Source organism: Lontra canadensis, unplaced genomic scaffold (assembly GCF_010015895.1).
Source record: "Lontra canadensis isolate GAN:19392208 unplaced genomic scaffold, GSC_riverotter_1.0 scaffold156, whole genome shotgun sequence".
Classification (NCBI taxonomy): Eukaryota; Metazoa; Chordata; class Mammalia; order Carnivora; family Mustelidae; genus Lontra; species Lontra canadensis.
The window spans coordinates 1306818-1323547 of NW_022631150.1; the positions used below are offsets into that span (position 1 = coordinate 1306818).

Here is a 16730-nt window from a genome sequence, read left to right on the forward strand (position 1 = left end):
AATGATGCAGCAAACTGAACAGTGAACAGAGTCAAGGATAATCCTAAAATCAGTATTCTTTCCTGCTAGGGGATACATATATTTTATTATGCATTAAAAGGGTAAACTGTCAAATTAGGTATCAATAGGTATTATTTTATATTTGGTAATGAGTTATATACCCCTGAGCCAAATTAAACTTGAGCTCTAAACTCCCAGGAAAGATGAAGTTATATATTTTATGAGCAGTAAGTCTGTTTTTCTATAGGACTGATGAAAACATCCTCACTGTGTTGCCAAGTCAATGATTAAGGAACAAATTTCTAAATTACCTTATTTAAAAGCAAAAAAAAAAAGTGTTCTAAGTTCTGCTTTCAAGAGGCTTCAGATATTCAACTTTTGGTTTCTAGATAACAATTAATTATCTTTTCCAGGGGTTGGTGTGCTACCACATTTTCAGAAGGCCATTATTAAAATGAAAATATGTTATCATGTGAACTAATAAATGCTAAGGAGTAGCAGCCTAGAGTTATAGTCATTGTAGAGAAAAACCAGCCTATTAAAGTTTGTAATTTATCAAGTAAAAAATCTGCACCTGAATAATAAAAAACTGACTTCCAATATAGTCATATTTTTAAAAAAGAGGTTGAGAAATAAAAAGATTAGAGAAATAATTCAAAATAATCATTCCAGAAAGCCATACTGTTTTATCACATCACCAAATACTATTATTTAAAGAGAACTACCCTTTGCATGCCATGGTCATGTAACCTGTGGTTTTATTTAAAATTCATGAACTCACATGTAATAGTAACTATGGCTTACAAGTTCATAACAGATACGGTAGCTGTAAGAAAGACTGATGGTCTACTGTGGCAAGTAGCCTCTAAGATGGCCCTCAATGTTCCTTGCCTCCTGCTCTTAATATATTTGTTGAGTCCCTTCCCGTGATTGTGGGCTGGACCTAGTGACCCACTTCTAATAGACAATATATGACAAACATAATGGATGCCACTTTAAAACCAAGATTAAAGATTAGATTCCATAAAGACTATGACTCTCTCTTTCTCAGAGCCCCTGCTCTGGGGAAGCAAGTGGCCATGTTGTGAATAGCCCACATGGAGAGACCCATGTGGCAAGGAATCAATGTCTCTGGCCAAGTCAGTCAGGACCTGAGACCTGCCAAGTACCACATGAGTGAACTTAGAAGTGGATATTCCAAGCCTTCCAACAGCTCTGTCACTTGCAGATCCTACTCCAGCCAACCCTTAAGATGACTGCACCCCCAGCTGACATGCTGACTGTAGGCCATGAGGGATCCTGAGTCAGCGGTACCCACTTAAGCCATGCTCAGATTCCTGATCCACAGAAACTGAGAGACAATAAATGTTTGTTGTTCTGCTAAGTTCTAGAGTAGCCTTTTTGTGCAGCAACAGATAGTTAATACATATGGTAACATGTTCGCCTAGCAACTCTTTTTGCTCTCCTTTTGTTACCACTAGTTATCTAGCTTTTGGTAAGAATGGAATTATTTTTGGATGAGGACGTTAGCGAAACCTGTCCCTGAAGGCCAGGGCATAATCAAATACAGAATGTTCCCACTTCAAGTTGTTTATATAGATGTGGACTGCAGAAAACAAAGCTAAGTAGTTAAAAGGTATTTTTTCTCTCGTTTCCCCCAAAGAGAGACATATAAATATAAATACGATCACAGAAGCACTCACACCCCAAATGCAAACATATATGTATAAGCACCATATATAGAAAAAAATAAGTATGCTAAATTGCTTATAATGATCACCTTTAGATGGTTAGGTTACTTTCACCTTCTTTGTGTCTTTACTGTATGTTCTACAATAAGCAAATATCATTTGTATGATAAAGAAAAACACTATATTCATTTTTCCAAATAGGTATTTGTAACTCCAAAAAGGGAGAGAAATTGGGTTTCTATTATTTAATAAGCAGATGTAAGTATTGAAAGGTAGAGACTTTAGAACAAGACTGCTAGGGTTTTGGCTTAGCTTCATACTGGTTCTGTGACTTAAACTTTCGAGTTTCCTTATCTGCAAAATAGGGTGATAGCGTTACTATTCCTCATAAGGTTGTTACAAGGCATCAGTAAGTTAATTCTTATAAAGCAATTAGCACATATTAAGGTGCTATGGAAAGTGTAACTTATTATTATACTGGTAATGTATCCACATGAAAGATTAAGAATTTTCTTAGTGTAACTACAGGTATCACTCAAAAGCTGAGAATACTAGAGGACATTTTATATCTGTCCATGCAAAGTACCTTGTTTCAGCTTTAGACGACATTGAAACTTTCTTTTTTTTCTTTATTTTTTTCTCACTGTTCAGTTTGCCATCATGCAATGAGGGATCTGAGGGAAAGTAAGTCAACTGTTCTTTGAGTTTCTTTCTTATTTTCTTCTTAATCTCCTTTGCCATTTCTTCAGCTACTTGGAGTTGGTACATTTGCAACAGTTCTTCCTCCTCATCTAAATTACCGTTTTCTCTTTCTTCATCTGCCTTCTCGCTCTTCTGATGAGCAACACCTGGCTGTGGCCTGGTCCGTGCTTTCTGATGTGTGGAATCCACCTTCTTCACAGGAGTTTCCAGTTCCATTCCTTGTGCAGTCATCTGGAATACTGTTTTCACCGACTTTTTACTTGTCTTTCCTTGCTTTTCTTCCTCTACACTAACATCATCTGGATTTTCAGGCGTTGACTGAGGATTCCTTAGTTTGCTTTTAGTGACTTGCATGCTCTCCTCTGAGTTATTAGTGTTCGCAGGACTTACATCATCACTTCTAGTTTCTTTACTTTTCAGACGATTGCTTCTAACAGTGTCAAGCTAGGAAAAGAAAGCACAGTAACAAAGTTTCAGCCAAGCGCAGTTCAATGACATAAAGCTAAAGCACAATGATCCGTATTCAGTGTAATATTGGGAAAATAAATTCATTTTTTTACTTGAACACACTAGATGGTCTAGCATTCTAGACCATCTCATTAGCACTAGCCTAGTTTACGCTCTTGGCATTAGACTCATAATTTCTGAGAGTAACCTCAGATTAAATGAGATAATTAACATGGAGAAAAATACTTAATGACTTTTCAGAAGTGAATAAATTGCTCCCATCTCAAATGTTAATTTTCTCTTTGGCAGAATGATCCATACTATAATTATAAGATATTTGAGAAATTGCTAAAGGAGCCACAGAGTTAAAGCATTTCAGGTTTCCCAACAGAAAACACACCCAGGTCATTCATTTTGCTCATAATTATACTGTAAAATCAAAAGTTTGTAATTCAGAATTACCCTACAATTAATCCAAATACATCATTGAAAATGCTGCTCAATATTAAATATTATCAAATTAGGTCAAATGACAGAATAAACACACCAGTATATATTTCTCTAATCAAAATTATTTTAAATGAGATTTTTTAATAAAAAAGGCTAGATGCAGCCACTCTGGAAAACAGTATAGAGGTTCCTCAAAAAGTTGAAAATAGAGCTACCCTACAACCCAGCAATTGCACTACTGGGTATTTATGCTAAAGATAGAAATGTAGTGATCCGAAGGGGCATGTGCACCCGAATGTTTATAGCAGCAATGTCCACAATAGCCAAACTATGGAAAGAACATAGATGTCCATCAACAGATGAAAGAAGATGTGGTATATACATACAATGGAATACTATGAGACATCAAAAAACCCAAAATTTTGCCATTTGCAACGACACGGATAGAACTAGAGGGTATTAAGCTAAGCAAAATTAGTCAGAGAAAGACAATTATCATATGATCTCACTGATATGATGAATTTGAGAGACAAGACAGAGGATCATAGGGGAAGGGAGGGAAAATGAGGCAAGACAAAACCACAGAGGGAGATAAACCATAAGAGACTCTTAATCTCAGGAAACAAACTGAGGGCTGCTGGAGGGAAGAGGGGGGTGAAAGGAATTGGGTGGCTCGGTGATGGACATTGGGGAGGGGATGTGCTATGGTAAGTGCTGTGAATTCTGTAAGACTTATGATTCACAGACCTATACCCCTGAAGCAAATAACACATTACATGTTAATTAAAATAAATAAATAAATAAATAGGTAGATAATTTGTTACAGAACCCCTCCAATATAAATAAATAAATAGCCCACTGGAGACTGCTACTATTGGGTTAAGCTTAAAAGAACTAGCATACATAAAGTGCATGCTTTCCGAAATATCTACTAATAAAAAATCACAGGTTTTTAATATAAGAATCTGTATTTTTAAAAAATTTATTTTTAAGATCTTGTAAGGCTTTTATAGTTTCTGTATATGAAATGCTTATTAATTTGTCTGTTCTGCAGTATTTTCTGATGTGTTTCTAGGCTATAACAGATGATTTTTGCATACTTGTTCACTTTCAATTGACTGGCACAGATAACATTACTATTTGGAATATCAAGTATAAGTCCTTGTCCTCCTCACTGGGAGTCATACATTTGCTCACACTACACACTGGTTTATCAAGGAAGCCATACCGTTCAGCTGTCATGAATATAAGCTCCGGAGTCATAAGGATCTGGATTCACTACTTAATAGTTGTAAGATCTTGGGTAAATTCCTTAATCTCTCTGTTCTCCGATCTATACTCACGTGACAGGATTCCTGCGAGATAAGGTGAAGTGCGCAGAGCACTTAGCATAGTCCCCGGTATGTAGTAGAGACAAATATTAGGTGAAGAAAAACTATGATAATGCTATTTACATTTCTTGTCTAATTATATTTACTAAAACTTCAAGAATATTAATTATATTCTTGAGATAAAGAGATCCTTCCTTATGGATCCTGATTTTGAAGGAAGTACTTATTGGTGAGGTATCTTTACGTCATCAGGGGACTACCCTCTGTTCTCAAAGGGGGCCCTGGAAGCTCCTGAAATCAGACACAATAAGCCATGTGTATGCACCTCAGAAGGTACATAATTATCACTTACATGAACACCAAATTTTTTTTTCAAAAATCACTAGTATCCTCTAAGTAAAATATTACGGCTTTTTCCCTTACTTTTATACAATCATATGGTTTTCATTCAACTTATTTGTACTGATTTACTGATGCTGACTTATAGCCAATTTTTAAGATATTCTTTTTAAAAAATTAATTTATTAATTTATTTGAGAGAGAGAATGTGTGTGTGCATGGGGTAGTATTGGGGGAGAGAGAGAGACTCTTAAGCAGATGCCATGTCCCACATAGGGCTTGATATGGAGCTCATGACCCTGAGATCATGACCAGAGCCAAAACCAAAACATTGGACCTCAACTGAGAGAGCCACTCAGGTGCCCCAATGCTATTTTCTTGAGTTCTTAGGGAGAAAACCCATTTTGGCTAAGACAAATATTTTCTCAACATATGTTTAAATTTCTTTTGTTCATATTTATTTAAGCTTTTTGTTCTTTCAATATATTCATAATTGAGAAAATTCTGTTTCTTTTTAGATTTGTATATATTTTTGCCAACTTTTAGTTTTAAACTTTATGTCATTTTGTTTGATCTGTCAATGTTGCAAGCCAAACACCTGACATTTTAAAAAATTATTTTAGAGTTTGCTTTTTGAAATAGGAAGCTTAAACTGTTTACATTTATTTTTATGATTAATAGTTCATTCTTTTTTTTTTTTTTAAGATTTACTTATTTGAGATAGAGTGTGCATGCACAGGGGGAGGGGCAGAGGGAGAGGTAGAGAAAATCTCAAGCCGACTCCCTGCTGAGCACAGAGCCCAACCCAGGGCTCCATCTCACCACCCTGAGATCATGACCTGAGCTGAAATCAAGAGTCAGACATTTAACCAACTGAGCCACCCAGGCACCCCTAAGAGTTTATTCTTAAATTTCTTCTTTCACTACCTTTGTTCCTTTTTAAAAAAGTCTGTTGTGTTCACTTGTTCGTTTCTTTCTTTCTTTCTTTCTTTATCTTTCTTAAGTTTTTATTTATTTATTTGATGAAGAGAGACACAGAGAGAGAGAGGGAACACAAGCAGGGGGGGTGGGAGAGAGAGAAGCAGGCTTCCTGCCCAGCAGTGAGCCAGATGCAGGGCTTGATCCCAGGACCCCAGGATCATGACCTCAGCTGAAGGCAGACGCTTAACAACTGAGCCACCCAGGCACCCATTTTCTCTTGACATCTGATGACTCTGAGAGTAAAATAATCAATTTTACATATTACTTGTTTCACTTATTTTGAACCCCAGGATGAAGTAACTTCTGACTACAACTTTAGGTAAAAGTAATCGTTATAGGACTTTTTTTTGCTCTGCAAGCTAGGAAATATTTGCCCAATGTTTTAAAACAATGTTCCTGTTATCTCACATTATCACAGGTACATTATATAATATGAATCTTCAGTAATTATTTTTGGCACAAATAACAAAGTTCTATATGTTTAACTGGTCTCAAAAGACTCATGCAGATATATTTTCAGACCATAAATTCTCTATTCTTACATTCTTAATTTTGATTAATGTTTCTGGAAATGGTACTACATATTCAAATAACACACATTCAACAGTTTTCTTGTTTTCAGGGAGGGAACACTTATAATAATTCTCTGTTCATTCTCATGTTCACTACTGACCTCACAAACAACTGACACTTAGGTCATTGGATTTCTTGTGATACAATTTTTCCCAATACTATACAGATATCGCTTTATTGTCTTCTGGATTTAGTGTTTTCTGAGAGAGGTCTGAATGTACCAAATGTGACTTTTTCTGTTGAGATACTTGCAAAATTAACTTTTCTCCTGAAATTACAAAGTTCTAAATATAGTTCTCATCTCATAAATTTTACCCAGAATGCAAGATAGACTCATCTCCTCCTAGATGTTTCTGTTAATCTCAAGAAGGTTTTTTTCACCATGCTCTTTCTACTGTTTCTGCTCCATTAGCATTGTCTGGGAACACTTACTTAGAGGTCAAATATTTCTATAGGTTTTCATTACTTACTTCATTTTAGTTTTAGCCATTTCTTCTCATGGGAGAATGCCTCAAATTCATCTTCCTTATCACTAATTAGATTTTTCCATGGTACCAATTCTACTGTTTTAGGCTGAAGACACAGTTTTTAAAGAGCAACTAAAGGCAGAACACGGAGAGACTATAATTTTAAATCCCCCTTACTCTACTGCTGGCTTTAAGGCTCTGGCAAAACATTTAACATCTTTGTTAAGTGGTTTTTCTGTTCTGATGTTTATAAAACCTCTCATGCAAAATAAGAGCCCCAATACTTATGTTTCATGATTAACATGAGAATCGGAAAGAGCATTTGCAAAATTCTTATCACAGTGCCTAACAGATTATTGAAAAATAATAAGGTGAATCTGAATTATTATGAATTCTCTTAGTACAGCCTTTTCCTTGCTTCCTTTTCTTATTTCAGCCAGCTTCCCTTCCAATCTCAGCCTGCCTGTTCTGTACATGTTTTTGTTCTGATGAGGTCCCATCTCTTCATATGTTATTCAAAGAGGTTCTACTGGGTTATGGTTAAGAGAATGGGCTCTGTAGCCAGATTGTTAAGAGTTTGAATTCTGGTTCTGCCACCAACTTTGCAAATTTAGGCAGTTATTCAACCTCTCTGTGATCCAGTCTCCTTAACTAAAATGGAATAAAACCTCATCATTTCATGTTATTAAAAACTAGTGAATATTCATAATATGTTCAGAAGTGCTTGAAAGATAGGAAGCACTGTTATCTAGTAAATAAAAAGAGGTTTACTTTTATTTTCTAAAGTAAATCATTTCAAAAATATTTTGTTTTCCTGTAAGTCCTCCAGGAATAGTCCCCTTCTTCTGAGCTAAAAAATCTCTTCCTATTTTTTCTTAGGATACTCATCTCTGATAAAGGCGGTGTCTGAATGGCCTGCTATGTACCAAAAGAGGCGAGGTAGATTATCTTTAGTCACCTCACATTTGTGTGTTCCCAACATCTAACTGGACAATAGCTAAATGGACATCTCCTCTGCCCATTTTTTGGTTATCCATTCAATTGAGCATTCCCGGCCTAAACAGCACCTAGTTCATGCTCACAAAGTCCAGTTCACAAAGCCCAGTAAGAGAAAACATGAGGTTCTACTTTGATTGAGTCCTTAAAAATATACAATTGTTTCCAGGGTTTTTTCTGTTTTTGTCCAATGTATATCACCTACCCAAGAGAGGGCATATGCCAATATGCAATGTTCCATCCTCCATATCCCACTACTCCCTACCATACTCATACAAGTACCACCAGGAGAAGTGCATTATACAAATGTGCAGCATCCACTATGGAAGACCTAATCTGCCCGATTCTACCAGGAGTTCTAAATTGGTATGCAACAGTAAACAGCTGTACTACAAACCTCTCACATGTGTGCAGCTGGATTCTGGCCAGTGTTAGTACTTATTTTTGTCTCACTTGAGAATATATACTATCATGTTGATGGCTGCCAGAGAGAATATTAGAATGAAGAGGTCACATGACAAAATTCAGAATAGGGTAAAATCTGCAACAAGTAAAATATAAGCTATACATAACTAACAAAACTCTAGCCAAAGAAATATTATGTACCAATTACCAGAACATGCATGAAGTTATTTGCGCCTGTGTGTGTGTGTGTGTGTGTGTACATAACAGATTATGGTCAAAGGAGCAAAAGGTCCAACTAATATAGCAAGACAGGTCTGAAGAGTGAATAGTACATTAACCGTGGATACTATTACAGACTCTATAATATTCTGGAATCAGATTGTAGTCAATTGTTGATCTGTTTAGTACTGGTGAGTTTGGCATTTTTAATCTCTTCAACTGTGCTGCCAAAACCTGTCATTTGAACGTGTACCTCAAATACAAAAAGATAATTACTGCCTTCAGATTCCAGTGACTTCTCCTGGTTCTGCTGGGTAGAATCAGATCAATCAGTCTAAATAAAGACAAGCCGCTGAATATCTGGAGTAACATATTACTCCCTAAATTCTTCACAATTCTGGATTAAAAAACCCATTTTCTTTAAAAATGTGTACTATGTTGGCCACTTGAGTTTGCCCATTCTCTCAGCACTCTCATTATTTTGTCTACATTATTTTGGTAGCATAGCACTGAATATTGAACTCAGTATCCCAAGAGTCATACAGATTCTAACATAAGCTTTTTATACCATGTGCTATTGACTATGACATAGATAAACTATTTTCAATTTCCAAAGTTCCTCAGAATTTTAAAATCAAAGTCATAATTTCATGCAGATATATGTCATCATTACCAAATGATCGATTACTCACTGAAATTTTTTCTCCAGATTTGCCCATTTTTTTCTTCAGTTTTTTTCTTTCATCAGTGAGCTCATTGTGGGTCTTAAGCAATTCCTCAAAGCGAACTTTGGTTTTTACCTTGGCTTCACTCTCCACTGCAAAGATAAAGACTCCTGTCATTTTCTAAACAACTCTATGACAGCAGGTATCTGCTATATACTAGCAGATGTTAAAGAACATAGTCTTGTAAATATCGGCATGAGTTCTTCAGCTACTTTAGAACTAACCAGTTCTTCCTTTGTAAAACTTTTCTTTTGGCTTTGGTGACACCACACTCACCTGAATCCCTCTTACCTTTTGGGCTACTCCCTTTAAAAGTTTCCTCTACTAAGTTAACTTTCCACTTGTGACTCACGATAGCATCTACCACTGTTAGGTGGCCTTAAGCAAGTTACTTAACAACTCTAAACTTCATCTTTGTTATCTGTAAAATCAGAATAATTCTATATCAAAGATCATTTGCATGAAGAATGGCTAACACTTGCCTAGGCAATAATCAGCATACCATAAATACAAAAAGCTGAAAATTAATTTTTTTCTTTAAAACATAAGTCAGATCACGTTATTCCCTTGCTTAAGACCTTGCCAGTTTCCCACTTCACTTAGGACAAAAAGATTCCTTCACATGCCCTACAGGGTTCTCATTTCCTGGCCTGCCTACCTCTACAGCTTGACACCAAGAGAAACAGCCCCTTCCATCCCTACAGTCTAGCCATTCTGCCCTTCTCACTCCTCCACCAGAATAAGCACCTTCCCATGTTAAGCTGCTTCTACCTGGGGCAAACTTCCTCTAACTTCTCAGCTATCTGGTGTTAAGCTGCCTGTTCAAATGTTGCCTTAAAAGTGGAACACTTCCTGGCAATCTCATCTGAATTTCCCCATTCTTCACATGGCAGACCGTTCTTTTTCTTCACAGCACCTAACACAGCTTGAAACCGTATAATTATTTGTATATCTACACAAATAATTATATTGTCTCTGTCTCGCCCACTACACTATGCTACCATCCCTACTATTGTCATGAGATCTAGCACAGTGTACTTACTCAATAAACATGTCCTAATGCTGAATAAATGCTGAATGAATGGATGATTGCCCCAGAGCAGGTGATGGCAGATTACGGCCTACAGGGCAGTCATCTACTCTTCATAAAAGTTTACTGAAACACAGCCATGCCCACTCTGTTAAGAATTCTTATGGATGCTTTTATGCTTCAATGGCACAGGGGAGCAGTTATAGCAGAGAATAAACCTAAAATATTTACTAGCTTTACCTTTATGAAAAAGTTGCTATTACCTGCTCTAGAGTAAACCGTCCATTTTGATAATAAGGAATAAAAACTCACCATTGCTGTAATGATTATTTACCTTCTCCAGTGAAGACCCAAACTGCCATCTAATACATACTAACCTTAATACCTAACATTAAATAGAAAATTGATAAAAAACATAAAAAACAAAATAAGAAAATAAAATAAATAGAAAATTGATAAAAAAATAAAAAAATAAAACAAATAAGAAAATAAAATAAATAGGAAATTGAATATCAAACTATTAAGTATCTAATTGTAGTATTTGGTTAATGTATTCATTAATAAATCAAAGAACCCCTTAAAATAATTCAAACTTTAAAATAAGTAAATAAATAAAATGTATTGCAGATATAAATTTCATAAAAGTCTTACCAGTGGGCATCTCTCAGCTTTATGGAGAACACTGAGTTATAATGTAAAGCAATGACTCAATCAGGATCCTATTAAAACAACGAGAATTTATTTGTAGTAGGGAATTTGCAAATAAAAAATTACAAAACATTTTTCACACAAGATTATGTGATGATTTGTCCACTACCTCATCAGGTTTATACCAATAAAGCTAAATTCTCCTATCCAGTCTTATGTATATGACTGAGAGTACATATGATTAGTTTAGAGTCTGAAGAAAAGTAAAGAAAACTGGATCATATTTGAATAAAATATGTATTTGAAACAAAAAACTTTTAAAAATCTTGAAAGGCAATAAATATGTACTTAATATGTTAATGTACTTTTAAAAGTGTTTTAAGTGAAAAATAAACATTTTGATGTACTTTTAAGAAAACAAACTCCACCCAAGAATTGACTTTCCCAAGAGCATACACTATTAAATTAGTAAAATATGCTTGTAGGTAGCATATTCACAGACAATGCATTTAGACACTTTTGTACCTGCCACTAAAAATGTTGCAGTAGAAAAGGTTAAGCATAAGCATTTGTACTATCTTCCTCAAATATAATGGGTGTGTATTATTACATATCAAAACCCGGGATAAACTCAGTATATGTATTCCTGAATTTCCAATTTTACTTAAAGATGAGGGTGTATGTCCAAGACAAACATATTAATGTCCACATTAGAACACAATATTCACACATTTTTAAGAATAAAACAGAAGACTGTAAAAAAAAATAAAAACATAATTTGAGTCAGCTGAGCAATTATCTGTTAAGGCTCCAGATCCCTGGGGATCCACGTTCTGGTTCCTCTAATATCATGGGTACTCTGGACAGAAAAGTCTGAGAAGAAAGGCTAAAAAGGTAAGAATGATTATACACATATACTTAATTATGTGGGTTAACTCATATAACAATTTTCTGGTACACAGACAAAATAGATATCACTAAATTCACACAGTAAAGACTCCTGTGCTTTATGGATGGGAGCCCAAATGCATTCTTCCTAGTAGATACACACCTAAGAAGTATTGGTCATCTACTTTCCAATCTACCCCAAATTAGAAAAGAGAGAAGATGTAAACCTAAGTGTATCAGAAATTGAAACCTGAAAGCACGTAAGTAGAAAAAATATAAACCAAATAATGACTTAATATTTATATATTCCGTGGTCATTCAATATATAGGAAAACAGCTGAACTATATGACTATGAGTCACTAAGAAAAATGACTTACTTATATTCGGCTTGATTTGCTTACCATTAAACAAAAAAATTATGGTACTTATGGTATTTAGACATTTCAGACAGATTAAATAAGAACTACTGACAGTGCAGGACAAAGAGTCAAGGATGATTCTCATTTTCTGAAAATAGAATACTTAGGCCAGTAGTATCATTTTTTGTAATACAGGACAAGTATAATGGATAAGTTTAAAACCCAAGTCCTGGAATTAGTCTCAAATAGTTAATTGTGTGACCTTAGGCATTTGTTTCCTCATCTGTAAAATCAGTCTACCAGTACATATTCAAAAGGTTGTTATAAGGGTCAAATGATTTAAAATAATGTCTTAAAAACAAACAAACAAACACCAGTGAACATCTGTTACGACTGTAATAGATACTTCTTATGGGGACACTCAGTGAGCTTAGTGGGGCATGTTGAGCTGGGTATCTGAGGGGCACTAGCCAGCAACAAGCACTGGCTCAGTGTCACACCCCTAGATTCAAAACCTAGTTCTACCTGCCAGTAAATTAACTTCTGGACCTCAATTTCCTAATCTTTCAAAAGAGAATAACAATAATAAATCACTCATAAGGTTTTTGTACAGATTAAGTGAGAATATGCAAATAAAACAGCACAATGCCTGGAACATGGCAAGCCCTTTGAAAATGACAGCTATTATCACTGTATATTTGTTTATGTGTATAATCAGGTTGTTTGGTAGGCATTAGAATATAGTAACCCAGCAAGTAGGCTAAAGATTTGAGAACTAGGCTTTATATCTGTGGTGGTTTCAGGGAAAAAGTGCCAAAGACAGAATTCTGGGAGCCCAAAAATAAAGCAAAAGGACATCAAAGAGAGAGGTGAAAGCTCGAAGAGAGAGGTAACCAAGGGAAAGAAGTTTGTTGTTGTTGTTGTTGTTGTTAGAGAGAGACAGAAAGAGAGAGAGCAAGTCCGGCGGGGGGGGGGGGGGGGGGAGAGGAAGCAAGGTGCAGAAGGAGAAGGAGAGACAATTTCAGGTAGGCGCCATGCTAGATCTTAGGACCCTGAAATCATGACCTGAGCGGGTATTAGGAGTCAGATGCTTAAGCAACTGAGCCTCCAGGTGCCCCCCCAAAGAAAAAGAATTTTAAGAAAAAAGTTTTCTATCACTGTGTGGTACCAAGTTGTAAAGAGTGTCCGCTGGATCTACAGTCCAGTCAGCAAGTCACATGTTTGCAAAGCTGTTTGTGCAGGGGTGGAAATCTGGTGGCAACAGGTGGAGAGATGAATGGAAGGTGAGACCCATAGAAGAAACATGGGGCTAATTCTTTCCACGATTCTGCTTCCTACTGACTTCTCTCACCCTCAAAGGCAGGGACATGATACAGCAGCTTTGAGGGATTAAAAAAAACTATGGAAAGATTTTACTTTTTTTCTTAAGATCGTTTCCATGCTTCTATCACCTTATCCTTTTAAAAAATAAATCATCCTCTTCATTGCAAGCAGAAGAAATGTACTAAAATACAAATGCAATGGTATCATTTCTTTGTTTAAATCTCTTCACTAGATTTCAGTCACTTACTGGAAAAAAATTGGAAGTCCATACCATTGCGGGGGTCAAGGCTATTTATGAAATGACTCATTCTCCAGCCACATTTCCACACACATTCTGAATTCTAACCATGTGAAATACTTACAGGCTCTCAATTGTGCCAAACGCCTTCCTGCCTTTATACCATTACACACCCACCTCTTTCTCCTGAGATATGCCCTTCTTCTGTCACTCCAACAAACTCCTAACTATCCTTTAACGCTAAATGCAGATTGTATCTTCTCTGGGAGCACTCTACCCTCAAGGGGCAGTTAAATACTTTTCTGTGCTCCCACAGTGCCTCGAGCTCCATACCTCCCTCTCTACTTCAGTCCTTTATTTTCACCCTGGTAAAATGTTCTATGACCCAGGAAATTAAAATGGTACCTACTTTATTGTAAGGAGAAAAGGAAATACTGAAAAGCAAAGTGATCAGCACAGTGGCTGGCACACTGTAGGTGCTCAATAAAATAACTTTATATCTATTATTATAGTACTAAATATAAGTGTGCAATAAAATAAAATACATCAATACAATACATAATGTAGTGACATTATTTACTATTACTTAGTAGTTCAAAGAACAGTTGAACAAACACGAATACTACTTAATATGGCGAATACATTACAGAAATAATCATTTCCAAACAATGTGTCCCATAGCAAATACATTATAGAATTAATGACTAATATTTGGTTAGTAACATCATTGGCAAAAATAAGGTCAAACTTAAAATGACATTCCTGAGCCTCATATATACGATTATTTTAAAGATTCTCCCTCACAAACCCTTTTATAAGAGACGCTGAGAAATACTAACTAGGAAAATTAACAATACATTTCATCTCATTTTTCTTTTTCTCTAAATATCTGATTACCGGCCAATAAATGTCTAAAGATCAAAGGGAGAAGCAGCAGAGGCTTGGATAATTCACCCTTTAGCTGAATTTTATAGTATAGGAAAAAAAGAAACTAACGAAAACCCTGTATATATAATTGAACTGATAAGTCAAGATACTCTCCATAAACAAACAAGATTCTAAATACGGTTTTAAAAACTTCTGGTATTTGGATTTTTCAAATACTTTTTGAAATTTCCCAGAGTTCTCAGAACGAGCAATCTCTTCTTGAAACTCCAAGCAGTAACAGCAAAATAATTAATGCAACAGGTGAAAAAAATTGTTAGCATCCTTTTTTCAAAAAAGTAAAAGCCACACACTGCAGTTTGTTTCCACAGTAATGCTGAAATACACATTGGTAGCGATTCTAAATAGTGCACTCTTTTTTCTGTTTGTATACAGATCGACATGACTCTTACAAACGTTAACACACTTATCACCTTTTCTCGGATGTAATTAAGAAGGCATTTCACAGGTTCGAGGTTCAGCACCAAGCTGACACCCTACGAGGAAATAAACGTATTTAGTGCGTGTCTGAGTTAAATGCTTTTAAGCCAGAATCCGGAATAGGAAAGGCAAAGATTGCATTTCCTCCACGGCGGATCTGGACACCGCACCAAGGACTCACGAGACACAAGAGTCGAGGGAAGGGAGCGGGAAAGTACTTAGAGCTATTCTTTAAGAACTACCTCCCAAGGCTCCACGGCACTGGGCGGGTCAGCCCTCGGTGGCGCCGCACCGCCCCCGCCCCGCCCCCCAGCGCGCCGCCTCCGCGCTTTCGGACCTGACCAGTCCCCCTAGCTACCGCCCCCTCTGAGAGGGCCCAGGCAGGCCAAGCGCCCGGCTCGGGCTCCCGCCACCAGCAGGCCTGCAGCGTACTCACGGAGAACAGAGTCCAGAGCGGCCGACAGTCCGTCCCGCCGGAGCCGACACTGGGACTGTGCGAAGCGGATCTCTGCGCCGCCAGGGGCGCGAGCCGGGAGCCAGGCACCCGCGTAGCCACCCTACCCGCCAGCCACTCCGGCTCTGAGAGCCCCCCGGGTGGCGCAGTGCGGCCGCCGCCCGCTGACGTCAGTCCCTGCCTACGCCTCCGTTCCCAGGACAACCGATGCGGCCCGAGCTCCCGGCCCAGACAGCTGCGGGGCCTCGACGCCCCTCCACGGCCCCGCCCCCGCGCCGCCGACGCCGGGGCCCGGAGCTGCGGCAGTGTCGCGCTTGCGGAGGTGGTGCGCGCGCCGCGCCCGCGGGCCTTCAGACTGCGGTCGGGCACGCGCTCCGGCGGCCGCGCGCGGGACTCCTCGTGCGCGTGTAGGAAGGGCGAGTCCGCGGTCCTTCGAAGAAAGAATCTCCCGTCCACTAGCGCCAGGGAGACCTGCGAATGAGTAGGGTCCGAGCCGGTCCGGTCGTCACCGCCGAGAAAGTGTTCTCAGAACTGGAGCCAGCGCTGGAGAAAAAAACGAGAGAGGCCAGAGATAGGGAGGCAGTCGTGGAACCCGCCAAGGCCGAGAAGCGTGAATGAGGCAAAGCCGCAGGCACGCCACCTCCCAAGCGATCGCGCCTACAAAATGAAACATCCTTTTAAACGCGGAGAATAGAGTTGTACTATAGACCAAACCTTAAAGAAAAAAATGTTCGTAATTCGTGTGGCGCTGAGTTATCACACCAAATGTTTAAAGCAAAACAAAACAAAACAAAAAAAAAAACCACCCTCATTTTTTTCCATACCCAGTGCTCCCTCCCACTTTCTAATTTCTGCCACAGGCGCCATTTTTACCTCTGAGTCACCAGGGATGGAAAAATATGAGACAGGTCCCTCCCCAACTCTTGAATTTCCTGCAGTTGCGGTCATACACTGCACCATACATAACCTGTTGCTTAGTTTGCAAAGTGAGAGTGTTAGCATGTTTCTTCAGAGGCCATCTTTTCTATTCGTATTAGCAAAACCACACTTTACAAAACATATTTCATTTTCTTTCTACAAATCCTATGAGAATTCAGT

The 16730-nt window shown here is 37.8% G+C and overlaps 1 protein-coding gene across 2 annotated transcripts in view; it reads right to left on the bottom strand.

The window, feature by feature from the left end:
* Nucleotides 1-15760, bottom strand: part of AHI1 (Abelson helper integration site 1) — a 207327-nt gene extending 191567 nt beyond the window's left edge. Inside the window, exons 1-5 of one of the 2 annotated variants that reach the window (XM_032844821.1) lie at nt 15615-15760; nt 15172-15234; nt 11008-11075; nt 9294-9418; nt 2278-2837 (exon numbers count right to left, since the gene is read on the bottom strand). In XM_032844821.1, the coding sequence (XP_032700712.1) occupies nt 2278-2837; nt 9294-9418; nt 11008-11017 (695 nt within the window). In that variant the 5' untranslated portion in view covers nt 11018-11075; nt 15172-15234; nt 15615-15760. The remainder of the gene's footprint in view (nt 1-2277; nt 2838-9293; nt 9419-11007; nt 11076-15171; nt 15235-15614) is intronic. The other variant, XM_032844822.1, reaches the window with a different exon arrangement.
* Nucleotides 15761-16730: the final 970 nt, after the last annotated feature.